The sequence below is a fragment of the Chinchilla lanigera genome, unplaced genomic scaffold (assembly GCF_000276665.1).
Source record: "Chinchilla lanigera isolate Chin_1 unplaced genomic scaffold, ChiLan1.0 scaffold00054, whole genome shotgun sequence".
NCBI lineage: Eukaryota > Metazoa > Chordata > Mammalia > Rodentia > Chinchillidae > Chinchilla > Chinchilla lanigera.
In genome coordinates, this window is record NW_004955455.1 from 9,506,018 (window position 1) to 9,532,971 (window position 26,954).

Below are 26,954 nucleotides of genomic sequence, written 5' to 3' on the forward strand. Positions count from 1 at the left end.
TAGTTTTGTTCTCTCTCTTTCTCTCATGCAATCTGATGGCAAAGATCTCAGGCTGGCAAAATAAACCAACCTCTCTCCTCTCTGTCTTTTCCTCCCTGCTCTACTCTCCCTCCCTCCCTTCTTCCCTTTCTCCCATCCCGTTCTCCTCCTATCCTTCCCACCATGTGCCTTAGACTCTCAGTCCTTTAGTGAGAGCCTGAGCTAACGCGAGTGTGAAGCCCTCTCCGACAGACCCAGGAAGCTCTCTCTCCCAGCTTACCTCAGGTGGAGCAGCACCCACTGGAGTCAAGGGGCTGTGACCCCATCTGGAATAGATGGACCACGTGTTGTAGAGCAAGCACAAAGACAAGTCGCTGGCCCTACAGAGCTATCACTGTCAGATGTGCCTGCTCCAGGGGTGCCATGTTTCCTTTAAAGATAGACAGCTCTTTTTTTTATTTTAAAAAATAAATGGAGCAAAACATTAACAGAAAGACAACCTTTTACAAAATAGCAAAAGAACAGTACAGACAATACAGAGTTACAAACAAAGTGGTAGGAAATTAACAATGCTTGTTCTATTACATATTGATATCTTCAAAGTGGTTTCTCATGGAAACAAATACAGACATGCAATATTGATCAACCAAGGACTCATTAACAGTTTCTTTCGGCAAAGAAATAGAAGACAGTAGAACAACTATGTTAACTATCCTATATATACATACATACAAAATTTCTCCTTGTTTCCCTTCTCTTTTCTCACATCCCAGTTGCCCTTTACCCTTGAGCATTTTCCTATCATTTCACAATGTCTACCATACCTAAGATGGACAGTTCTAAATGGAGGAGAGCATTGCAGTCTTTTGAAAGAAACCTAAGGTAGCCAAGTCAAGACCAGTATCCAGCAGGGCAGGTGAGTGCCATCCTTAGCAGGGCAGTGCCAAGAGGCACAGTGTTTTGGGGTTGAGCCTGCACCCTCTGCTGGACCCTGTTCCCTACTACAGGAAATGGCCATCAGTCTAGCCAGGTCAGGTGACCAGGGGCAGTTAGTATTTTCGTCCGTCGGTCTCTGTGAGGACCATTTAATTCCAAGAGCTGACTGGATCCACCTCCAACCTGCCATTGCTTCCAGTGGAGTAGTGGGAAGAGCTGATGTGAGCTCCTAGAAACCTGGATTTAAATCTACTTGGCTACCAATTAGCTGCGGGTCTCGGGCAGGCCACTTCCCCTTTCTAGCCCTCTGAATACAAAGCATGAAAATGCCAGAGTTCTTGCTTCACATGGAGCTTTGCAAAGGTCTCCTGGTTTAAGAAACAAGCAGCTTAGAACATGTGCACTGGAGCCAGATTGCTTGGGTCTAGTTTTGCCTTCACAGGTACAAGCTATGAACCTTGAGCAAGTGACTTAACCTCTCTGGGTCTTAGTTTCCCCTTCTGGAGAGAAGGGGAATATTCTCATGGAGTCACTGTAAGGATTCAGTAAGACAATGTGTGTAACACACTTACCAAAGTGTATAGCCAGATAATAATAAGAAGGGTTTTAAGAATAAGTGGGAAAAGACTTTATATAAACTGTAAAGAGTTATCTTGTATATTTACCATGAAGTACTTTAAGAAAACTAAATGTATGCTTTATGATTCAATTTTTGAAAAATAATTGGAAACCCAATAGCTTGGGTTCCTGGGTACCCAGTTCACCAGGAGACCCCGAGTGGTTGGTTGGATCCCTGTCCACAGGAGGGTCCCTCTTACTCCTGGTCGGTCCCGAGGGCCTGTGGCCACAGCACTGCACAGCTGTTGGAACAGCCTCTGCCAATGCCTGTAACCTTTAGTCCCCTATTTCTGCCCAGAGGAAGAAATTGGTACCAAAAGCTCAACAAGGCCACTGGCAGAGCACACTGAGGCTTCCTCCCGTAACCCTGTCAGCTTTGTCCCCAGCCGCATCTGACTTTTCTGCTTTCCCCAAAGCCAAGTACATCGGCTGCTACCTGGATGACACCCAGAGTCGGGCCCTGAGAGGTGTGTCCTTTTTTGACTACAAAAAGATGACCATCTTCCGTTGCCAAGACAACTGTGCGGAAAGGTAGGGCCCTGATATCCCCAGACTGGTCCATCCCACCCCTTCCTCCTCAGGCTCCCGCTGTGATGTTCTTTGTCTCACCGTGGGAGGGTGTATCAGAGGGTGAACCCTGACCATGAGGAGATGGTGATACCAGGGTGTGCAAGTGTGTGTACAAATTTGCACATGTGCAAATGTGAGTGAGCAAGATTAAGAATTTGCCTGGGAGAGTTTGTGATAGTGTAACTATGTGAGATTTGCGTGTCTATGTGTGTGTGTGCACGCATGCACACACTTGTGCCTGGGAGTGAGTTTGTGGTACACAGTGTGTAGGGAAGGTGGGCCATGTTTGTGAGCTTAACACCAATACTTGATGATCTTCCAATAACTGTGGTGATGTGTGAAGGAGTCTCTGTGAATATGTGTGTGAGGGTACAGAATTGTGCTCGCGTGTGCAGGTAGCTGACTGCATTGCTGAATGTGCAACACTGCACTGCCAATGTACAAGGTTATGAGGAACTGCACACAGTTTGCCAAGGCATGACTGAGTGCGCATGTGCCTGCAGGAGCAAGTGTAAACAGGAGGCTTCTCAGGTGTCTGTGTGAAGGGAGAAACGGGTGTGGGTGTCAGGGTATCCAATAGTAGAAACGCTCATTTACGCAGACAGGGTTTCCGATCTAAGAAGATGTGGTTTTGATGAGATCATGCACTGGTGCAAGGGGGTGGAGTTGACCCTTCAAGAGTGGATGAGTCCCCAAAGGTCGGTGAACAGAGTCCCTGGGGTGCTGTGAGGCTGAACCAACTTCCTGTATTTGCCTCCGCGGTCCTTTGACCTATGGCAGCTCTTGAGGAGGCCTCTCATCTGCTCGCTTATGGACTTCAGCCAGCTGGCTCTGGTGGTAACAAGCTCTGCTGACCTCAGCTGCATGGCTGGTGTGGAAATGGGCAAGCGAGTGACCACTCAGGGACTCTTCCTGCCATCTCTGATTAAGAAATATGATCAGCTGCCTGGGGAGCCCACTGCTGAGGTGCTGAGCCCAGGACCCCCTCTCACTGGGGAAGGACCACAGTCCTTGATGATGTAGATTTGTTAATTGATTTGCCAAATTACGGGGTGACAGAGATGGATTCCACAGAGCACCTCCCCTCCTGGACCTTACAGTCTGAAAGGGGAGGCAGACATGTGGTCAGGAAGGACCCTGGGGAGATAAGAGTTGATATGGGATTCTTGCAGAGTTGGAAAAGCAGACAAGGTCTCACCTGCTGGGTGTTAGAAAAGACTTCTCAGAGGTGATGGCAAAGCGGTGTTGGAAGCCAGGCATGGTGGCAGATGCTTATAGTCCAGCACTCTTGGAGACCGAGACATGGGGTGGCAAGTTCAAGCCTGCCTGGACAATTTAGCAACTTAACAAGATCCTGTCTCAAAATTAAAAAAGGAAAAAAAGGAGTTGGGGATGTAGCTCAGTGCAAAGGCCCTAGATCCAATTCCCAGTACTGAAAAAGAAAGAAAGAAGGAAGGAAGGATTAGAGCTACTCAAGCAATTGCACGCAGTTGAGGAAGTTCTTGTTGGCTGCCCAAGTGTGCCAGATGAAAGGATGAGGCAGCTGCAGCCCTTCCCTCAGGGCTTCTATGTAGTCAGGAAACAGAGGCATGAACACGCTGGGGCAAGAGAACAGTAACAGCTTACACTTAGGCAGCACTTGCTGTGTGCAGGCTCTGTTCTAAGCACTTTGCAAATATTAATTCTTTAATCTCATAAGACCCCTGTGAGGCAGGACTAGTATAAACCACATTCCACAGATGAGGACATAGGGGAATGGAGACATTAAGCTTGATGGGTTCATGGAACAGGAAATGCCGTGCAAGAGCAAGGAGTCATGAATGTGGGCGAATACGGGGCTCCACATGGAAGGTTCAGGACAAATTACAAAAGTGAGAGTCTGAGCTGGGTTTTGAAGAACGAACAGGTGTTTTATAGGTATTCACAGCAGGATGTGTGGAAGGAAACATCATATCTTGAAGCAGGAATCAGAGAGAGGGAGGGTGTAGGCCTGCTCCTTTTACAACAGTCCTCTTGCAGGGCCCTCCCAGGGTTGCGTGAAGTATCCCTTAATCCCTTGCAATGCCATGTCCCCCAAGGACCCAAGGACCTTCTACAAGGCTCACTTCTTAATGGCTTCATCACCTCCCAACACCACCCCCCTGAGACCAAGCTTTTAGCATGTGGTCCCATGGGGAGCTATCAAAGCCTATCCAAACCATAGCACCTCAGTAACTATCTGTGTTAGTCAGCTTTCCATAACAAAATACCCAACGTAATTAATTTATACGGAGCACAGGTTCACCTGGCTCACAAGTTCAGAGGTTCCATGATGGATTTTCCCCATTGTTTGGGCCTGTGATGAGGCAGTACATCATAGTGGGAGCACATGGTTATGCAAAACTCCTTACCTCTTGGCCAAGGAACAAAAGAAAGGAAGAGAAAGGGGACCTCCAGGCCCTTTGAGGTCACACGTCCATTTTCCCAAGGATGGCCCTGTAGGTCCCATGTTTTAAAGGTTCTACCACCTCCAGATAGCAACAATCCAAGGACCAAGCCCCCAACATGGGCCTTTGAGAGGCACACAAGATCTGAACTACGGCACCTTTCTTCTACTGTCTGCTATTCATCAGCCCAAGCTCAAAGTGGGGAAGTGATGTAAACTCCACTCCTTACGGGAAGGAGTGTGAAGGAATTGGTGAAGACATTTTAGAAGTACCATCCCCCTGATCCAGGAGGTCTCCTGGCACCCTTGCTCCTTTCCTGGTCCGGAAAATGTCAAGCCCTGTCCTGCATGGGTTTCCCTGTCTCTGTTCTCCACCTCCGAGAACCAGGGGTGAAAGAGAAAGACTGAGGCAGGTAGGCTGAGGAGCCCGGCTGAGCCCCAGATTTTGCTGGGAGTCGGACAAGATGGTGCTCCGATGATTTAAGCTGCTCTGGCTACATTTTCCGGGGGGAGCAGGTAGGTGGAGCCGTGTCACCTGCCACCCCGTGTCGCCTTGGCATGTAGAGACACGAGTCTGAGTGGGTCAGTCCCTCCATCCAGAATACTGTGACCAAGAGTAAGATGTGAGCTGACAGTCCCCACTGGGGGCTCCTCATGGGACCCCTGGTTTGCAGGCTGATCCCCGAAGAGCCCTCTGGAGAATGTCGCAGAGGCCACAGCGGATGAAGAAACTATGCAGGGTTTGCATATCCTCTTCCTCCACCACGCCCCCCCCACCCCCCCGCCAGAGCAAGCAGTGCTCTTCATTTGTTTACAGACTGAGTATCCACTGAGAGCCTTTTTAGGAAAGGATTCTGTGACTGTGAATAGAACAGCTGAAAACCTTGCAGTGTCTGGACTTTTTTTGTTTTAGGGGAAGGAATTTCTTTCTTGGCTGCACATGTGAGTGAGCTCAGTTTGCCATCCTCCAAAGGACCAGGAGAGTTCCTGCCTCTTCTCCCTGCCCCATACACTCCAAAAGCCTTGGGCACCATTCCTGGGAGACGTTTCAGGAATAAAGGGAGTGGACTCTGCAGATATGAATGTCTCCTTTCTCCTACAGGGAGGAGCCAGGGGGCAGGGTGGGATGGGGAACCACAGGATCTGGAGCGCATGCGTGCGTGCGTGCGTGCGTGCGTGCGTGCGTGTTGCACCGTATGGTGGGGCAGGTGCAGGCGGGTGTGATGTGGGCATGGTGTACCTATGTGGGTAGGTGTGTGCAGGGTGTGTAACCCATCAGGCAGAGGTGAGGGCAGGTGGGTGGTCCCTGGGGTGTTCTGGTCCCCCCACCCTGTTTCTCCCTGTTCCTGGGGCCTCCCTCTAGGGCTTCCTAACTCCTCAGCCTCCCGCCTCCTCTCAGGTCTCCTCCTCCCAGCCCAGAGTCCCAGCCCCTTAGGTGTCCCTGTCTCCTGAAGGCCCTATCCAGCCGGTCTCCACACAGGGTGGGTCCCTTGTCTGTTGCCCGCGTCCCTGTGCTCTCCTCCGTGAGTCTTCCTGTCGCCCTGGGCTCCATGGTGGTGCCTGCCTTGCCTGACAGCAGCCTCCCGCAGGGGTTACCTGCACGCCGGGCTGGAGTTCGGTGCGGAGTGCTACTGTGGCCACAAGATCCAGGCAGCCAACGTGAGCGAGGCCGAATGCGACATGGAGTGCAAGGGCGAGCGCGGCAGTGTGTGCGGCGGGGCCAACCGCCTGTCGGTCTACCGGCTGCAGCTGGCCCAGGAGTCAGCCCGCAGGTGTACGTGAGTTGGCCCTGCCCCAGCCCCATTGGCTCTCAGCCCCAAATCTCTGCCCTGCACCTTCCCTGGCCGCTGTCCCTCCAAGCCCCCACTGTCCCACCCCAGCCTTCCCTCCGAGGCCAGCCTCTGCCCCAGCAACTTCCACATCCTGCTGCCCTGCTCCCGCCTGCCTCCTGCACCTGCTGGACCCCACTTCCTGACCCATCTGCTTGTTTCTAAAGCTGAGCTGGATCCTGAACTGTGCCTGTCCTTCTTCCTGTTTTTCTCCAGAGCAGACTGTCTCTAATGACAACAATGATGACAATGACAGCTATGACAGTGACAACACAAACCTCTTGTCCTTTTCTGAGCATCTCCTATAGACCACTATCTAATCTTCACAATGACCCTCAAAACAGGCACTAGCATTTACCTGTTCCCATTTTACAGATGGGGAAACTGAGTCTCAGGGACAATTCATCAGGGAATGTGGGTGTTTTTGGTTTGAGTCTTATAAAAGCTCTCTGGTTTCCAGTCCAGGAAAGGAAGAGGTACAAGGAAAGGACAGGGATCATTGTCCCATTATTGTCCCCTTCCCAGAGGCCTAGGGCACAGCTCAGTGGTAGAGCAGTAGCCTAGCATGAAGAAAGCCCTGGGTTCCTTCCCCAGCATGGCATAGATTGGTAGATAGTTGGATGGATGGATAAATTTCACTCACCTTCCTCACCTCTTTTCAAGTGATTGCCATTGTTAATCATCCCCATTTACAGTCAGGAGATTGAGGCTTAATGAATTTAAGTGTATTTGCCACAGAACACATAGTCTAATTCTATGCACTGACAACACCCTTGCTGACTTGCGCTACCATCCTCAGAAGAGGATCTCTTGGCTGTCACCCGGTGTGATTCCAGGTGACCTTCAGACCTATGAGAGGAACCGGCGGACTAGATGAGGGTTGGAGGCCTGGGCTCTCTGGAGATTACCCCACCCCCAACCAGTGCAGTCAGTGCAGAGGAAGGGACAGACATCACGACACAGACTCCTCTCACCCTTTGGCCAGTGCTTCCCCAGTGTGTATGTGCCTGACATTCCCTCAGGGAGTCTTGTTGGAATGTAGTCTGGTTCAACAAGTCCATGAGATTCTGCTTTTCTAAAGAGACGATTCCATACTTTGTTTTTGTTTTTGTTTTGTTTTTTTTTTTGGTTTTTCTCCGGTACCAGGAACCGAACTCACGACCTTGTGCTTGCCAGGCAGGTGCTTTTGCCACTGAGCTAAATCCCCAGCCCTACGATTCCATACTTTGAATGAGCCTAAATTCCAGTTACTCTTGCCTAAAACATAGTTCTGTCCACATAGGTCAGTTTGCAGAAAGTTAACACCTGTGTGCAGAGAAAGGTCACTCTTACGTGAATTTCATTATTTATAGAAATTCATTACTTGATAACACGTTCAGTATTTTCAGTCCTGCATTTCTGAAGCCCCAAGCTTTGCTCTGCAATAAATAGGGTGGAGTGTGCAATCAGTTGCCAATTTCTAAAACCGGACACACCATCAACCCCCCCACCCCGAGGTCAGCTCAGTTCATGTCTGAAGGCTGAGAGCAGAGGTGATGTGTGAAATCCAGGCTAGAGAGTGTCTACACAGTGGCTTTCTAGTTTAGCTGTTAGTGCAATGAGTTTTTAACTTGACGGTAGACTTATCATCCTCACAAACAATCCCCTTTGTGTCAATACTCAAGTTATTTTAAGGGTGACTCTCTGACCTTCTGAAGAGATGACCTCAAAATCAGGGGTGTTCAGAGGGAAAGCTGCTGCCACTAAAATACGCTGTGGCTGAGGCAGAGATGGATGACCAAGTTTGGGTTGTAGATGGCATCAGCCAGACATCCCTTTGCTTAATGTTCAGATGGCTTAAAACATTCTCTCTCTCTTTCTCCCTCTCCCTCTCTCTCTCTCTCTCTCTCCTTCCCTCCCTTCTTCCCTCCCTCGCTCTGTCTCCCTCTCTGTCACCTAAACGTACATACGCACACATGCACATGCTGTTGTGACCATCCAATATAAGTATAATGATACTTTCATGGACCAGCAAATACTGTTCAATGAGCTGAAATATATAAGCCTCAACACACATGGAAATCTCTTACAGTAGGTGTGTTTTGCCCGTGTTGCAGTGGGATGGCTGGATGGCTGCTGGGAGCTGCTACTGAGGCTGGCAGAGATGCTGCTGGTCCCCCAGCTTACCCTCCTCTGTGCTGGTGGATAAGGGTGACACGTCCAATTGGGACTCCTGGGCAGCTTTTATTGAACCAGAGCACTTGATGAGCTCCCATGTGGACTAAGAGTGGAGGGGCTCAGTAGGGAATAAAACACAGCCTCTGTCCTCCGGGAGGTTACCATCTAATGGAAACAGACCCAATACCACTGGAACTGGCCAACCACAGAAGATATAAACAAATGACTACAGAGGCTCTGTCTGCAGAGGCCAAAAAGAAGCATTTGAGCTGAATCTCATTCTAGGATTTCACATGAATGGGAAAGCCATGTATTCCAGCCACGGGCAAAAATCCAGGACTAGCCAAGGTCATGGGCTGAATGCCATGTTGGAAACATCTTCCTGAGTGATGTAGCCATTTTACACCTGTGGGAACTGAGACACAGAGAGCAGAAGTGGCTAATTCAAACAGCCCCGGGGGAACGCTCAAAAGAAGAGGAAGCATTTGATGAAGGCCTTGATACATGAGATCTTATGGTGGAGAAGAGAGGATACCCAGACTCAAGACAAGTCGCCAAGGGAAGGGAGAGAGATATGGGCAATGGGGTTGAGTATGCAACAGCTTCAAGGTGATTTCAGGACATGACTGGCAGGCACGACTTCCAATGTCTTGGTGACTCTTCCAGACTGAGCCTGGGCTGGGACCCAGGTTTCTGACTCGCAATCTGGGTGCCCACTCACTACAGCGTTGTACATCCTTGAAATGGATTCAGAACCCCATCTCCTATTTTTTGGGGGGTGGGGACTCCTTAGCTCCAGTTTAAGTCCTTTGTTCCTCCTTTGGCTTTGTTTCCCTACTCCGTGGCACCCTTGACCCCCCACACACAGAGGGATACCTTCCAAGTCACATGCCCATGTCCCTGGTACATATTACATCAGACAGAGAAATGTATAAGCACCCCAGGAAACAGATATGGTGGAAACCAGATTCCATTTGTAGAGTCATTAGTTGGTATTAACTCTGTCTCCTAATGGTATTTCCCTGTGCAGTGGCACAGAACTCTTTGTGATTGGGAAACTCCAAAGGAAGCTTATTAACTCCCAAGCACTACACTGATTTGGGCATCTGCTTGGTGCAGGGAGCCAGCTGATGTGTTTCTGAGGTGATGGGCGGGTCCTACAGTAGCAAAAGCATTACCAGGTTGGCAAAGCAAATGTCTGCAGGCACCCTGCTATTCTACCTTGACACAGACTCTCGGGCATGTGGATTCTCTGCCCTTGTTACAAAAGAACCAAGAAATGGACTTCCTCCGTAGTTGTATTCATTTTTCACAGCAGTTTGCTAACTGTGTCAGCAAATAGAGTTCTCCTCCCAGAGGAAGAGACCTGCTGCTTATTTGAAAACATCATGACCTCATAGGCTGTTGCAAGGAATTCCATTTGCCCGAAAAGGTCTTGCAGGGCTCATTAGAAATATGCAGAGAACTAGGTTGTTCTGGAGAGTTGGGTGGCTGTCCGTGGTGCTGACTGCATTTTAGTGAAACCGAAACCCCGTGACTGAAGAACATCTCCAAAGACTCAGAATGTTTTTCCTCTTGCCATTGTCATCTGCCTTGGCGAAGGTATTTCAAAGCTTGTGCTGGAAAAACAGACACTTGACTTGTGCTCTACAACTTCCATGGTGGATTTTGTGTACTGTTATTAGTCCTGGCAATTTTTTTTTTTTTGGTCTCTGAAAGTTAGGAGAATTTTGTGCAATGCTTTTTGTTTTATTCTCACCAATATGACATTCCTACTGCTTCTGCCGAGGGAAGCCTCAGAGAGTTCAGTAAAGTCACAGTTCCTTGGATGGAGTAGGTCTGGTTCTTCCCTCCCTGAGCCTGTACTTCCTTTCAGCATGTGGCTGAGATGCCTGAATTTTATAACTCATAGGTTCTTCCGTGTAGGAACAAGATGATTTTTAAAGTTTCTTCTGCATCATAAAGGGGGAGAATTGCTTTGCTTTTCTTTCCTCAGCAAAATCCAAGAAGGCAGGAAAACACTGCGTGAGGGTGGGGTGCGGGTTTTGGAATGAGACAGACTAAGTCCTGTCCTTGCTGTCTCACTTACTCAATGTGTTGATACCGGCCAAGCCACTGATTCTCTCTGAGCCTCAGATGCCTCATCTATAAAATGGGGATGATTCCAACATTTCACAGTGGCTGCAATCAAGTGGGATAAATCTAAAAAGCACCTGGTATGTGCCTGGTGCAGAGCCATGTCACTTCTTCCTAATGAAGATTCCCCAGTTTACCCCCAAGAAGTGCCCAATTTGAGTTATCTGAATTTCCAGCAGCTGTCAGGAGCCTTTGGTGATGTCTAAAAATAGCCAGCTTGAATTTTCCTCGGACAGTGAGGTTCTTTGTACAATTCACCCTCTCTCTCTCTCTCTCTGATTATAGGTAGCTGGCTAGCCATGAACAGCTTCCAGCTCACTGCCATTCTTCCTCACCCGCATCTTTAATGCAGTGGAGCTTGGCCTAATTACCCAGGGGGTAGTGGCCTCTTTCAAACCAAGGAGAACTCTTCCACGCTTGCCTCTAAGCTGATGCCTGGTGACATTTACCTCATTTTTGTGAAGCTCCAGAACAAAGAGATAATAGGACTTCAGAGGCACTTGCAGCTGGTTCTGGCCTCTTCTTCGTCTGCCCCTAGCAAAGAGAGTCCATGAACAGTTGCTCTGCTTGCTTCTTGTTAGTAAAAAGCCCAAGCTGCTGAGGTCATGCACCATCGCAGCTAGCCTGCCAATGAAGAGCTGACATTGTCAGAATGTGGGGCACGGGCTTTTGCAATCCTCAGACCCCTGCTGGGGGGACCCGGAGAAGAATTCTGGGAAATTTGCGTGGCTCTGGAGCCTTGTCACATCAGAATTGGGCAGAATGCCTGCAGAATAGTAGTGAGGTAGGAAACTAGGATGTGGTGCCTAACACGACTGGGGTCAAATCCCAACTCCGCTCCCCACTGTGCAACTTGGAAAAGGGATCAGATCTTGCTAACTCTCAGGGTCTCTGTCTGTAAAACAGGATAATAGTATTGTCAACCTCAGAGGTTGTTGTGAGGACTGGGTGTGTAACACGCTTAGAACTAATGATGTACAGTAAACAGCTGTTGTTATTACCACTGTTGCTATTGTTTAGTAAGGGCTGGGCATTAGGAAGATGCCACTCAGAGTTGCTGACGTTGCCGGGGGCTACACAGTGTGTGACTCAAGGGAGTACTCTTCCTCTGAGCTGTGAGTGACAATGGCCTTCAGCCCCATGTCGGATTTTCCACATGAGTTAAAAAATGCTCAAAGATCCAAGGTGTTAAGCTGGGCTTCTCCAGATACAAGGATATGAGCTTTGGCTGAGCTGGGAGATGACATCAAGATGCACCGCTAGGGGAGTGGAGAAGCGAGATGGGGAAGTAAAGGAATCCAGTGTAAGGTCCTTCACAGAGGAGGTGACTACTGAGGACAGCTGCAGCCTAACCCCACTTGGGATTTTGGGAAGTGGCGGAGAGCATGCTTCAGCCGTGTCCCACCCAAAAAGCAGGAAGCTGCAGTACTTCTTCCCCGATTCTCACCTATCATCGGCTGAAGATGGCTTCTTGGGAAATTAATGCCCTGGCTGGTCCTGCCTGTCCTCCACAGGCCCTCAAGTGCAGAGTCATGGTCACTATGAGCCTATCATGTAGGGTCATGCACATTAATATGGGGCATCAGCAGTGTCTACCCCTTAAGGTCTAGACACCCTTTCCATATCATGGGCAAGTGATAGGAAAAAGAATGGGAAGGGACACTGGCTACACCCTTTTTAGGTCTCAGTGTTATAAATGCATCTCATGACTTCCACCCCAGCCATTCAGGGTAACTATGCTGATTCCCCATTCATGAATGTGGAAACTGAGGCTTAGGGGAGTGAAAACACCTGCCCAAGAGCACCCGGCTAAGTAACGGTCTGACCCAGGTCTGTGTGACTTAAAGCTGATGTCTTCTCCGCTAGGTGCCAGAACTTTCTGCAAACAGGAAGACAACTTCTAGCTGCTGTGAAAATTCAAACTTTATTCCATGGGAGATAGTCAGGAAGGCTGAGAATCCATCGGCCACGTCACTTGCATTTTCAAATGTATGCTGAGCATGGTGGCGCGTGCTTATGATCCCAGCCCTTGGGAAGCAGGAGGAGGAGGATCTCAAGTTTGAGCCCAGCCAGGGCAACTGAGGAAGAAAAGCCAAAATCATCTTCAAATGTAAGGGATGAGAGAGCAGTTGGGCATGGTGGCATGTGCCTGTAATCCTGAGGCACGCCTGTCATCCCAGCACTCTGAGAGGCCAAGGCAGGAGGATCACAAGTTTGAACGCAGCCTGGACAACTTGGCAGCATAGCAAGATTCTGTCTCAAAAGTTAAAAAAGGGCAGGGATGTGGTTCAACATGAAGACTTTGGGTTCCATCCTCAACACTGCAAGAAAAAGAAGTAGAGAAGAGAGAGCTTCTTGCCATCAAAGGGGAGAACCAGGTGACCCATATCACAGATGGAGGGGGGGAGGAAGGGGAAGGATCTTTTGATTTGGTCACCATTTGTATTTTCAAGATGTAGATTGTGAAGGCCACCTGCAAAGAGAAATGACCTCCAAAGGGCTCCTTGGGTTCCTGGGAGTCAAGCTAAACCATTCCTTTGCTGGATTAGAAGGAAACTGACAAAGGAAGTCACCTTTGCAAGACAAAGGAAGACCTCGCTGATCCATTTCCCCCAAAGGCTGACTGCAGAAAGATCCTCCATCCAAGAGATTAACTGTTCCAAAAACTATTACCTCCCCACCTGCACCTCCTGCACACAGCTTGACCAAAGACAGACACACAGAAGTAGCTTCTGATTGTCTAGGGCCCTGTAAAGCCTAGGAAAACCTCACCTAATTTGATATTTAGGGCATTCAGTTTAGCCATCCCTCTAAGCAGGGAGATTCAAGGACTTATTAGCAGTGGCTTACATGCTAGCAGGGCCTGATCTCAGCAGAATTTAGCCTACAAAGTCCTCCTTTCTCTTCCCAGCCTTGCAATCTGACATCCTGGTGTTCATGCAGGCTGGAAGAAATCACCTGGAGGAATGCCAGATGGGGATGCTTCTCCCCTCTCAGTCTAAGGACAGTAGGCAAAGACAGGCACTTGACTGCTCCTTCCTCAGTCTCTGCAGCTCACAAGTCTCATTCATGCCTGTCTCTGACTGGTCCACCCAATACTCATGCTCCTGTTCTAGAGATAAGAACACTAGGACCCTGAAACGCAAGGAAACTTGCCCACAGTCAAAGACAAGGGCAGCAGGAGATGCTGGTGGATGCTGCAAGGAGGAGGCTGCTTGATCCGTGGGCAATAATGCAGAGCTCCAGAGAGGAGATGCAGATTCAGAACTAGAACTTGCATCTCCTACTCACAAGTTTTCTGTTGCTCATTGAACTGGCCTCTTTTGAGTCCATCAGATCAAGGCAGTGCCATGTCCTGCTGGTGTGGTATCACCAGCTGCAAGGCCTCACTGGGGCCCCAGATCAAGGCTGGGTCTTGAGGCCATTTGGTGAAGCATACTGATGTGGCTCTGTCAGTGGACTGAGCCAAAGAAGTGGCTGCCCAAAAAAGTGGGTCCCTTGCTGGGGGCAGGGGAAGGCAAAGAACTTGGCCATGGAGCTCCAGATGGGGAGCACATGGCCCTGAAATGATGCCTTCAGCTACACAGGGTCATGCCTGCAAGAGGATGCAAGGGTGACTCCTAATAGCATGGGTGACCCTTAGCAGCAAGACAACCTTAATAGCAAGGATAATCTCTAACAACACCAGGGATCCCTTACAGCAGGGAGCCCCAAAGGCCACCAGGACTCTCTTCAGCTCTCACTGCCCACAGACCCTGATGTGTGATCTGCTGTAACACAAACGACCTAGACAGATGCGAGCATCCCTAGCTATGGACAACAGGTGCTCTTTGCTTCGTGGGGAGACACCCAGTCTGGCTGGACTCCAGCAGGGTCCCCCGCTTCCTTTGGCTCTCTACCTTTCTCTCCCCCGCCATCCCACTCTGTTGCTCCTTGTACTGGGGAAACAAGCATTTTGTTCCAGCTCGGTGCCAGCTGCTTGGGGGACAGTTGAAAAATGCTGAAACACTGGTGGCACTGAAGTGGTCAGGGAAGGGTTTGGGTGGCTGAAGCTCATCCTTGCCTTTCACTCAGAGAGAGGAGCTTTCTAATCAGCTGTCACCAAACAACCCAGAGAGGCCCTGGGGTTACCGACTCCATGTCACAAACACCTCCTGGTGGGACCCGTGCCCGGGGAGGTCTGGTGCAGCACTAGGGTTACTCCAGAAGCATATAGTCCAGAGCACATGGCCTCAGTCGATGGCCACTGTCAGCAAACCAGCGGGAGAGGAGGTCTCACACTACCCACAGATCACATGGTCCACGGGGCTATACTCACAACCTGAGTGTTTGGCCCCCGAGTGCTCAAACAGATGGATCCAGGCTCACACTGCCATGGAAAGACAGACACACACCCATGGGATGCACACTGACACACTCTTGTGCACAGACACACTGTATGCATACAGGGACAGACACACGTTTGATCTTGAGTCCCACTGCCCAGACACACCCTTGATACAGCTGGGTCCTCAGCTGCCCTCACGTGCAGTCCCTCCTGCCCTGATATACACGCACACATGCACTCTCTCTCACACACACACACACATATACACACACTAACATCCTTCACCCCTCCTGACACAACTGTGCCATGTTGTGGGGGTCTTAGGCCCTTCAGGGTGGTGGGAGGGGGCCAGGGAAGGACCCACAGTAGAGGATAATGGTGAGCTTGAGACCCCCTACATCATGTGGCTGCAGCCAAGATTAACTGGATCCAAAGCATCCTGCCTGCAGCCTGGCATCTGCATGGATGTATTAAACGCCAGTGGAGTTGAAAGGGAGGGGAGCCTGTGATTTCTGAGAGCGAAGCCAGCATCTCACAGACCTGGGCCTGAGGGGCATCTGGTTGCCACTGAGCTTGCTGTTTGAGTCAGGGCTCATCCACACTGCTTTGGGGTTCCCACCTCACTGCCCTAAGTCTTTAACTCAAATACCAGCTCTCCTCCCTTCCCTGGCATTGTGCGGCACCATACATCATCCTCTGGTGGCCTGATAAGATTTCCCCCTGGCACCCACGCCTCAGGAAAGGAGACTGCTAGTGACATCTGGTGTGACTGTTCCTTGTATGAGGAGTGGCGGGCTGTCCCATACAGAGCATGCACATGCCAGGCCTAGCCCCCATGCACCACGCAGCCTCAAACATGGAGGCGATCGGAGGTGGCCCCACTGTCTTCCAGGTGTTCGCTTGGCAGTAGACAGGAGAGTGCCCGAGTAGCCTGAGCCCCTGCTCCTCATTTACATGTGGAGAAACTGAGGCCTGGAAGGAACACACAGCAGGGCAGCGGCATCCTAGCCGCCCCTACCATTGGAGCCTTTCTCCCTAGGTTGGAGCCACACACAGGGAAAGATCAGCGAGCGCGGGGTGGTGTCAGCCTGCAGCAGGATCTAGGAGTCAGCAACCAAAATCAAACGTCCTTCATCTGGTTGAGCACTACAGTGAACAGTATCAGGCTACCAGGTGCTGGGTGGTGTGGAAATAATCTTATGGCTAAAATTTTCAAATATTATTCATAAGTACCCCCCACCTTTCTGCTCAGGGAGTAATTCCCTATCCTTTGCTACGCACATAAATATTAATATGTGTGTGCTAAAAAGTGTTTTTATACTGTAACTACACCCAGATCCAATGTAGACAGAGGCATATGGCTCTTGCAACCTGCTTTATCTTTTCTGAGGGCTAACATTTTGTTTCTCAGCTGAGCCTTTGTAAGTTTTTGTAAACAGGGAGTCCCTTAGCTTTGTCACATAACTGCCTCTTTGTAAGTTCTGTATCTCTCTCTGCGGAACTGCAGTTTGCAGAAATCTTGAAGGGTTTTCAGGAAACTGGAATGTGCTAATGTGCCTAAAGTGTTTGGCAGACTGACTAGCACATAGTGGGGACTTAAGAGTGTCGCCTATCTGGTGTTCTTGGTTTTGATCCACGCAGTGTCAATAGTGCCCCTTGTTTTAGGTGAGGAATGGCTTCTGGCAAAGTACACTGAACTCAGGATCTAGGAAATAACTGGGCCCAGTTTTAAATATATATTGTGAGACTTTTAGTAAATTTGACAGGGGCCACTTTTTATTTTTTATTTGTATGTACTACATAAAAACACTTGTGCATTGTAGAAAGAATTAGAAAGGAGTTTTATAAGAAGATGGAAAAAACCTTATAATCCTACTGGATCAATCAGAGTTCACTGGGGAAGCAGAACCAATGGCCAAGTACAGATACACATACATATGAAGAGATCTATTTTTAAGGAACTGGATGGCATAACTACGAGAGCCAGCAAGTCCAAAATTGATAGACCAGACCAGCAGTCTGGAGACTCAGGCAGGAGTTAACACTGCAGTCTTGAAACATAATTCCTTCCTCAGCAGGAAGCCTCAGCTTCTCTTCTTAAGGCCATCCACTGATTAGATAAGGCCCACCCACATCATCAAGAGTAATTTTCCTTACTTATAGCCAAATAATTGTAGGTGTTGACCCCATATGTAAAATACTATCATAGAAATAACTAGCTTAATCTTTGACCAAACAACTGGATGCTATGTGCTAGCCATATTGACAGAAAATATGATCCACTATACCTGCTATCCAGAAGTACCATGGTATTAACATGTTATTTGCCTCTGCATAGATTTCTATCACTGAGTAATTTTTTCTTTTGATACTACAAATCGAACTCGGGACCTTGTGCTTTCAAGCAAGCGCTGTGCTGCTGAGCTATATATATATCCCCGGCCCTCACTGGGTAATTTTTAAAGAAAGTTGTTATTTTATGCTATGTGGAGCCTTGTATTCTTGGGTTGTATTTAACATTGTCTCTTGAACACAGCTTCATCTGGCTAAAATAAGCCTTGGCACCCTTCCTTCCGATGGAGGTGCAGAATTCCATTTGTGACGCCTTCATTCTGTGCTTACTTCGCCCGGCCCCTTGTTCTTGGACACCTGCCTGTGTTGTTTCCAGCCTTTCACTTAGTAATTTCAAAGAAAGCTGCAGTGCACATCCTTCCTGATGTAGCTTTGTCCCCATCCGCGGTGGACGCCCTCCAGTCCCCGATCTGCTGTGGGCGCCCACCAGGTCCCTTTACTGCAGTGACTACCGCTGACAATAGCTCACAGCTGGGAAAAGCAGTCATTGGACCAACAACAGCCAGCAGGCTGTCCCAGGAAGAAAGATTCCAGCAAGGGGGTGGAGGCAGCGTGGGGCCAATGAGGGACTGCCACGAGGGAAGGGCAGGCAGGCCACGGCCAGGCCTCTTTCTTTAGGGCGGTCAGTGCTGAGGCTCACCACGCCCTCCCGAGCTACCCGCGGGGTCAGGCTGCAGGTGGCTGCAGCTGAGGCTCCTCCACCTCGCCAGGAGCAGCCTCCAATAACACACCCGCCGAGACTCTGCCTCCACTGTCCGGCTCAGGCAGCACCGCTGTGGTGTTAAAGGCTGACTCCTACTGAAGACAGCACAGCTTCCACATTTCCCTTGTGCCCTGGCTGTTACCCTGTGGGGTGGCCCCGCGCCATATCACCGCTCACGGCCTGGAAGGGCTGGCGCCTGTGTAGGTGGAGACCTCTGAGGCCCAGCACTTCTCCCCGTAAGCCCAGGATGAGGAGTGGGGAGAGAGACCCTGGTACCGGAAAGGAAGGCAAGGACATTCCTGGGCCTTTTGCTTCCCTTAATGCTCAAATGCTCGTCCATCTCCTGGTGAGACTGAAAATCCTCTGCGGGATATGTCATTTCCCCAATGGGCTTTGCCCCAACATTGGGAATGAGGAAGTGAGGCACAGGAATGCTGCCAGTTTTAGGAAAGAGAATAGTGTGGTCCTGGGAGAAGTCATCTCAGGGACCTGGATTGTCCACAGAGTTATCGGGGTTGAGGAGAACATTCTTCAAGTTACTGAGCTCATGGGCTATGAACAGACCTTTTCAAGAACAAAAAATGCTGCTGTTTTTCTGTCTCTGCTTTAGCTTGCTGTGTGACCTTGGGGAAGACTCTGGCCTTCTCTGAGCTTCAGCTCCCTACGGCTTTTTTCCAAAGTGGTTCTCCCATCTAAGTCTGACTCCTTCTACCTGTGATGGTTCTTTCTCCCTCTGGTTCTTCAGATGGAAGTGCGGTATTCCGAGGCTGTTTCCGCAGGCCCGACAACCTCTCCCTGGCCTTGCCTGTGACAGCCGCCATGCCAAACATGTCTGTGGACAAGTGTGTAGACTTCTGCACGGAGAAGGTGAGCGCAGGGCCCCGCTCGCAGCACTACAGGGTAGTGGGGCAGGGCTGAAGGAGCAGAATGCCATCGGGAGAAGTTACAGTCAGGATGGAGGAAGCCCCAGACGCAGATCTGGGACATGCGAGAGGCACGTGGCCATTGCATGTGGTTCCCGTGGGCGGAGGGCAGAGTCTGTCCCTTGGAGGGAGTGTGTGCTGATAATGCTCAGGGATGAGGGCAGTGTTTGAACTGGGTGTAGACACACAAGGAGAAGACTGGCAGGTCAAAGCAAGGCCACTCCCATGCTGGGATACAGTGAGCCCGCCGTCACAGCAGGTGTGCAAGCAGAGGCAAGGCAGGGCTGGCATCCACAACTCTGGGCACTGGGTGGCAGTTGGATTGGACAATCTACAGATCCCTCCTCAGCTTCAGACCTTTGGTGCCTGACCGTTCATCCATCCTCCCTAGCCAGACTGCGACAGATCAAGGGAGAAAGCTCTGTTTATATGCTTTGTGCTACCCGTGTCTGGCCTAGAGCTGAGCATATAACCGGCAATCAGTGATGTCTAAGGAGCTCCAGCCTTCCTTTCAAAGGAGCTAATTACATGAGTGTGCAGAGAACCATCCCTCCTTCCCTGCCAAAGGGTTCTTTCATTCATTTACTCTCAAATATTGAGTAAGGACCTACTGTATGCCAGGCCCCATGGAGAGCGCTGGGGATGCACATGAACAAGCTCTGGTGTCCGTCCATCAGGCTGCTGGTATTTACTGAGGACCGGAGCCCTCCTCCGGGTACTCAGACCTCACCCGAACTCCTGAGCCCCTTCTGCTCTGCCTGATCCTGCTGGGCCGTTTCTCTCCATGCCTCCTCAGGCACGAAGCCTCTCTCAGAGGGCTGAGAGGCTGCCCCAGCACAGAGGCAGAATGTGCTCAGGACATCCTCCCCGCAGCTCCCAGGGGCCACAGTCTTACCACAAACCCATGAGGTTGAGATGTTCACCCTCATTTCACAGGTGAAAAAAACAACACTCAGGCATGAAGCTCCTTGCCCAGGCTCACAGCACGAGTGAGCACAGAGCTGGGGTTGACACTAGCGGCTGACTCCAAACCCTCGCCCTAGCTTCCAAGCTACCCTGGAGAGCCCACAGGCTGTAAGAGCATTCCAGAGTGTCTGGGATGCGTCTGGTCTCTAGGCGTTCCCCAAGTGCTCCCTGTGTCCTAAGGCATCCTGGGAGGTGAGGGTGAACTCCATGAGACTACAGGAAGCTTAGTCTCACTTGGTCCAGCCTTCCCTGCCCGGCAGGAATCTGCACAGTGTTCCCTCTAGGCGGACATTCCTCTCTCTCTGGGTGCCTGGAGAAGCCTACAGATCAGCCAGAGCAGGGAGACCAAGCACAGGTGACCAAGAGGCCATGTCGCCAGCTGGCAGGACCGGTCAGGCTGCACAGGTGAATGGTGGATGGGAAGGCCCCTCCTCCTATCTTCTTGGATCTCCTTGGGGCCCAAAGAGGAAAACTGAGGGGACTGGGTGGGTGGAGATAGAGTCGCCGAGTGATGAGGGTCTAAGGTGACCAAGGAGGCTCCAGTGTGCGTCACTAGCTGGAAAACATCATCACCCATGGCCCAAGTAGACCTGCCTCCATATCAGCACCTCTCCCTCTGCTCCTCAGCCAGACACCACAGTTCCTTTTTAGTACCTGTTAGAAAGAAGCCAAACCTACGGTGACAGCTCGCTGGATGCAGCCTGTCGGCGTGACTTTGGCGTGGTACTGAGTTCTTCCTGGACTGGCTCCTGGGGAAACTCCAGGCTGTGGGTCTGGTTTAGAAGCACAGTGGACATGGACAGTCACTTGCCCTCCACATGTCAGGTCCACCCTGCTCCCGCTCAGCTGTCCCATAGGAAAAGTGAAGCAATCGGAAGCAGCTCTTTCCACAGAGCCTCTGGCTAAGCATCCCAGTCAGCATCCTTTGTGGCTCAACAGGACCGGGTCAGACAGTCTTTCCCAAAATGCAGGCTGCGTGTCAGCATCGAGCAAGGAGCTGTGTACTGTGGCATATTGCACGACACAGAGAGAAGCATTTCTTTCTCAGATCTCTTTCAAGTCCTCCGGGAGCAAGCTGCATCTCGAGGCTCAAGTGTCTTTCATACGTCCCTCAACTAATCTCTCTTTTGCAGGAAAAATGGAGCTGACCCCAGGTTCGGCATCTTGGCAGGCAAGAGTGCCTAGGTAGAATGTAATTACAGTTCCTCATCCGTATCTGAGGGACATGCGCACCGGCTGCCCTGCAGATACCAAAGTCCAAGAATGCTCAAGTCCTTTATATAAAGTGGCACGGTATTTGCACAGAACCTATGCACATCCTCCTGAGTACTTTAAATCGGCCTTAGATAATTTATAACACCCAATACAATGCGAATGCTATGGAAACAGTTGCTCCGTGCTATTGTTTAGGGAAAATGGCAAAGAAAAGAAGGTCTAAACACGTTCAGTACCGATGCATATTTTCCAAATATTTTCAATCCATGGTTGGTTGGATCTGTGGGTGTGGAACCTACAGATTGTTTTGTTCCCATGGCATTTGGTATTTGCATTTAGCGTAGGGAAACATGCACCAGAGCTACGTGTCCCCGAGCACTTCCTGTAGTAATTAGTGATGTGAAATTTCCTCTGAAGTGTCAGTTTTAAAAACTGAGTTGACTCAAGCCAGGTGTGGTGGCACATGTCTGCAATCTCAGCACTCTAGGAGGAAGAGGCAGGACGATTTCAAGCTCCGAGCTTAGCCTGGGCAACTTAGCAATTCAGCAAGATCCTGTCCCCAAAGTGAAACTTTTTAAAAAGAACTGACTTTGAGGAGTCAAATAAGTAGGAAGCAGAGGTGCACAGACGGACGGAATCACCAAGGACAGGCTCCCTGACGAAGTCTGGAGACTCTCCAGTCGAGAGAGTGACGGGGAGGGAGGTTGTATGCAGATCCTGCCCTAGTCCGCAGTCCAGGGCCGTGCAGGGACTGTGACTCTCTTCCTCTGCTTCTTCCTCTCCCACTCCATCCCCAGGAGTACCCGTTGGCGGCTCTCGCGGGCACCGCCTGCCACTGTGGGTTTCCCACCACACGATTCCCCCTCCACGAGAGAGAAGACGAACAGCTCTGCGCCCAGAAGTGCAGCGCGGAGGAGTTTGAGAGCTGTGGGACCCCCAGCTACTTCATTGTGTACCAGACACAGGTCCAAGGTGAGCCAGGGGCCTCCCGGTGTCCTCTCTGCCACGAGCATCCTGGCCATCCGGGCCAGAGGACAGGGCTGGGGAACTTGGCCAGGCTTCGAGCTGTGGCGGACAGCAGAGGAAGTGCTCAGGGAGCTTCTAAGAAACCTATCTCTGTCCACCATCACTAAAGACCTTGGGTGGCTCGTTTCTCATAGTAAAAGCAGTGAGATTGGGTGGGGAGAGAGACCTGGGTCTCCCACTGGTTCCAAGCCAGACCTGAGATCGCGGGCAGGCCATTCCCCTCCGCAGGCCTCAGTTGGGGGTCTTGCCTGAAGCCATACTGTTTATAAAACCTTTCTCCTGACCGAAGCATCATGAATGGTGGCCGGCACTTGGGTGAGGGTGGCAGGCATTGCTCGCTGGGACACTCAGCCCCAAAGGATCACCCCAGTGTCTGAACACACTGACCGCACACTCTGAGCCAGTCTTATGGCAACCTTCATCTCGTTTAGAGATGTGAAGTCCACGGGAAAGTGATGCTGTAGGCAACGTCATCCTCACTTTACACATGAGAGAACCAAGACCAGAGGGCTGCAGAACTGGCCACAAGTTACACTTCCGTGAATGCAGTTTGCTTTCAGGTCTCTGACTCCAAAAAGCCTACTAGAAACCTCTGCCCCTGGTGTGCAGAACACGCCCCACACCCTCTGAAGCCTGAACGGCCAACAACACACTTTTGGGCCGCACATTCTTCCTTCTCATCTTCCTGTAACCAGGCCACCCCGTACAGATAGGCAGGCTGGGCACTGTACCGGAATGGCCGTCAAGAAAAATGATGCCAGCAAGGTGGCCCATGCCGTCACACCGTGCATTCCAGATGGGAGCACATCTGCCCAGAGGAAAAGGCATTTGCCCTGTTCTGATTTGCACAAGAGCCCTGAAGAGCTTGAGGCAGCCCCACTGAAACCCATCCCGTTTGGCGTGGTGGGTACTGGTGCTGCCCAGCCATGGCTACTTCCATGGCAGCTAAAGTCCTGCGGACAGCCTCCTGAGCCAGTGGCTCTTTTGGCCCCATTTATGCTCGGGTGAGGAGGGACGAGCGCTGTTAGTTTTCCGGGCCGCATCAGTTCATCTGGGTAGAACCATGGGGCCACAGCCAGAAGGCGGGCATAACAGATTAATTATGCTGTGACCATGAGTGGCTCTCAAGTGGCCTGCGTGGATGCTGGAGTGTTTTCAACAGCGGAGAAACAGGCTCGTGGATGAGTTTGCTCACTCTCTGTGCCCTGGCCCAGGCCATCCCTGCTCTTCAGTTTTTCCACGTCACCCTGGCACACACAAGGTTAGGGTGTCATGTGGCTTATCAGGCTGCCAAGCACCTGGTCCACCTGGGAGTCCGGCTGCCATTCATTGAGAACCTACTGCACGCTAAGCCCTGATCTTCCTGCGGGGAACCAAATAGTTATTAGACATTCATTGTGCACCGAGCGTTGTCGAAGCTCTTTGTCCAGCCACACTCGTCTAATCTCAATGCTCCAAAGTCATAGGTGCCGCGGTTACCATTTTACAAAGTGAAGTGACTTAGTGCTTAGGAAGCGAGGAGCTTGGCCAGAGGCGCACAGCTGGGGCAGGGCAGAGTTGGGATTCAAACCCAGGCAGGCTAAGTCAAGCCCAGATCCCAAGACTGTGTTCTCATCCACCGTTTCTCAGTGGACACTGTGAATACTTCACATTTACTGTGCTCTTTATCCTACGAGGTTTATTAGCTCTGTTCTATAAATGAGGACACTAAGACTCGGAGAGGTGCAAGGCATTGTTCAGTGTCCTGAGGGTCCAGGATGGAAGCCCAGGTGTCAGAGTTGAAAGCTGTGGAGAACCACCTGGGCAACTCTCCTTGAAGGAGGAGCAATTGCCTCCATGTTGGCTGAGCCTGACCCTATTTCCATGTATTGATATATGCAGAGCTGGCTGGGACCCTTTCCTTATCCCTTCAGTTGGCTTTAAGCAATGCATATCGGTCCGGCCAAGGTGCTGATGGTAGTCTATGAAGATGGCAGGCATGTTCCCCCGGGCCCCTGTTATTCCATGAGTGAGCCGGGATGAGGCAGGACGTGTGAGCCAATGCTCCACGCTGTCGGCTGGGATAGAACCTTGAGATAGAGGCTATGACTTCCTGGGGCTTAAAACAGCTCTTACACATCAGAGCTGAAGCACTGACCCCAAAACATTAGATACTCTCTCAATTGTGTTATGCAGGTTACTCTTGCTGCATATCCTTCTCTGTGCATATGGCAGAGGTGATTTCAGGCCTCCTACCTCACCCAGCTCATGGCACTCACCTACTTCCCAAGATTCTCACAGTCACTCATCCTCAAGCCACTCCCTTCTTCACAAATGAATAAAATCTGGCTTTGGTGCTGGGTACAGGCCATTGCTCCAGATAGCCATCCTTGTGGCCGGATTCAAGACCCCTTTGACTCCTTACCATTTTAGATCTATTACTGTGTCTTTATTTATGCCACGGGTTGCACTGGAAGTGGTAGGTTGGAATTAATTCATTACGATTCCAATAACTTTTCCTTGATATTACAAATATAAACCTCCTGGATCACGACAAGGACTGGGAGGGCTCTCAAAAAAGCATTTATAATATGGTCAGAAGCCTTTGCTGTGATTTCTGGGGCTTAAAACCCAAATAAACTTTCTTTTTTTAGCACTGAGAGCAACAGCCTTTATCTCAGCATTCTCAAATAATTCTCCCAGGAATTACTTGAGTGAAGAATTCTGTTTTCAGGGGAGATTAAAAAGCTGGTTCCCCACCCGCACACCAAACCCTTCATTATCAGAAATTGTCAAGCCTCAGAAAAATCAAGACTTACACAGGGAACATCCAGATGCTCTTTCACAGGTTTTTATATTTGTTAACTTTTTGCCACATTGCTTCATGGTGTATCTCTCCCTCTCTCCATCCCTTGATCCTTATTTCTCTGGTGCATTTTGCAGTTGCAAAGACCACTGTACTTCAGTAATGCAGTGCTTGCTTGGGAGTTTTTGAAGTCACATTTCCATGGAGTGAGACACAGAAATTTTAAGTGGACTCATCAACAACCTCTTGGCAACCCACACCCCTATCCAAAAATAGTAGAACATGGTCATTCTCTAGATGGAGTGCCACTATCCAGAATCCTTTTTTGGGTGTCTCTGTGAAAACCACGCACAGAGGCCATACGGGGGTTCTTTGGTATTTCCTCCCCTGAATCCAGAACATGGTCAGCACCCTGCAAGAAGAGGGCGGAGCCTCTGGCTGGTAGTAACAATGCTAAGAGCTCCAATTGGTGGGTGGTGGAGTTTTACAGTGCGTGAGTCCCAGGCTAATGGGCCAAGTTCACTCTCCAGTTTAACCCTCGGCCACCACTATTACTTAGTAGTCCCATTTTATAGGTGAGGAAATCAAGACTCAGATAAATCATTGTTTCAAGGTCATCCGGCAAATACATGGCAGAATTGGCATTTGAATCTAGAATATCAGACTTCTCCTTGAGAGGGTTGTTGCGGAAAATCAGCAAGGCTCCTGGCAGGATTTTTGATAAATGGCAGCTATGGCAGACGGGAAAGGAACTAGGGTGACACCTTAGGAAAGAATCATCAGAGGGGCCGAGAGGTCTGAGGAGCTGAGCCTGGGCAGCACATAGCACCGGGCAGTCCCTGGGGACCTTGGCAAGGGCTGCCAGTGCACAGTGATCTAGGAGGCGGTGGGTGCAAGGGCTGAGGAGCCCGTGGAAGAGAGAAGGGGGCAGGCGGGCAACTCTGCTGGATGTGCGGCTGCTCCGTGATGCAGGAGAGGCTTAGATGGCAGGTGCTGGAGTGAGGAGGGCCTCCCTCAGTGCTGGAGCTTTGGGTTCACGTTTGGGTTCACACTGATGACACTGAGAGGGCTGAGTGGGAGAGGATGGGGCAGTGGTGGCAAATGGAGTGAGAAGTTGCAGCGCAGACCTGAGCAGAGGACAGCTGCTTCCCCCAGAGGTGGGAGGAAGGAGCAGAGGCCAGGGGAAGCGAGGAAAGTTCGTCCACCTTGCCTTCTGGTGGGTCGTAGGTAAGGACTGGGTTCACCTGCCCATGTGCAGAAGGTAAGAAGAGCCCTGGGCTGCTCCAGCCCTCCAGTTTGGAGTCTCTCTTCTTCCCTCTCTCCTCCAGAGCTTTCTCTCAGCTTCCCTCACAGCTGCAGGGACCCAAGGAAATCATAGATGGTTCTTAGCTCTGACTGGGGTTGCAGTGGAGATGCCCAGCGTGCATGTTCTGGGAACTCTAACAGTATAGAACCCTGAGGTTTCAGCAAAGCCAGAGAATCGGGAATATCAGAATGGTACTCACCTAACCCATTTCACAGATTAGGAAACTGAGGACTAGTGAAAAATAATAACTACTCCTTTGGAGAATGTTAGAGTATTAACATATTATATTCATTATTCATTTAATCCTTGCAAAAGGTCCTACAAAGTAGATATATTATCACCCATCCATCCATACACTCATTCATGGGGCTGTCTATCCAGCCATCCAAAAAGCATTTATTAAGCACCTACTGTATACCAGATATTACAGAAAGTAGTGGGGAATCAGCAAAACACAATACAGGCAGAGTTTCTGACAGCGTCTATGAGAGTGGTGCCATAAGACTAATGAAATTTCTAATCCCAGGTACTTGAGAAACTGAGGCAGGAGGATCACAAGTTAGAGCTCAACCTAGGCAATTTAGTGACTTAGCAAGCACTTGTCTCAAAAAAGTGAAAAGAGACCTTTGGGTTCAATCTCCAGTACTGAAACAGAACAACAGCATGGGGGAGCAGCGAGTGGAGGGAGAAATATATATATA

At 50.2% G+C, this 26,954-nt stretch overlaps 1 protein-coding gene across 2 annotated transcripts in view; it reads left to right on the forward strand.

The window, feature by feature from the left end:
- The window catches only part of Wscd2 (WSC domain containing 2), a gene marked incomplete in the record, with an annotated part of 116,235 nt that overhangs the window by 72,390 nt on the left and 16,891 nt on the right, over nucleotides 1-26,954 (forward strand). For both annotated transcript variants that reach the window (XM_013520455.1, XM_013520454.1), the window contains 4 exon segments: nucleotides 1,950-2,064; nucleotides 6,118-6,302; nucleotides 18,778-18,899; nucleotides 21,934-22,108. In XM_013520455.1, the coding sequence (XP_013375909.1) occupies nucleotides 1,950-2,064; nucleotides 6,118-6,302; nucleotides 18,778-18,899; nucleotides 21,934-22,108 (597 nt within the window).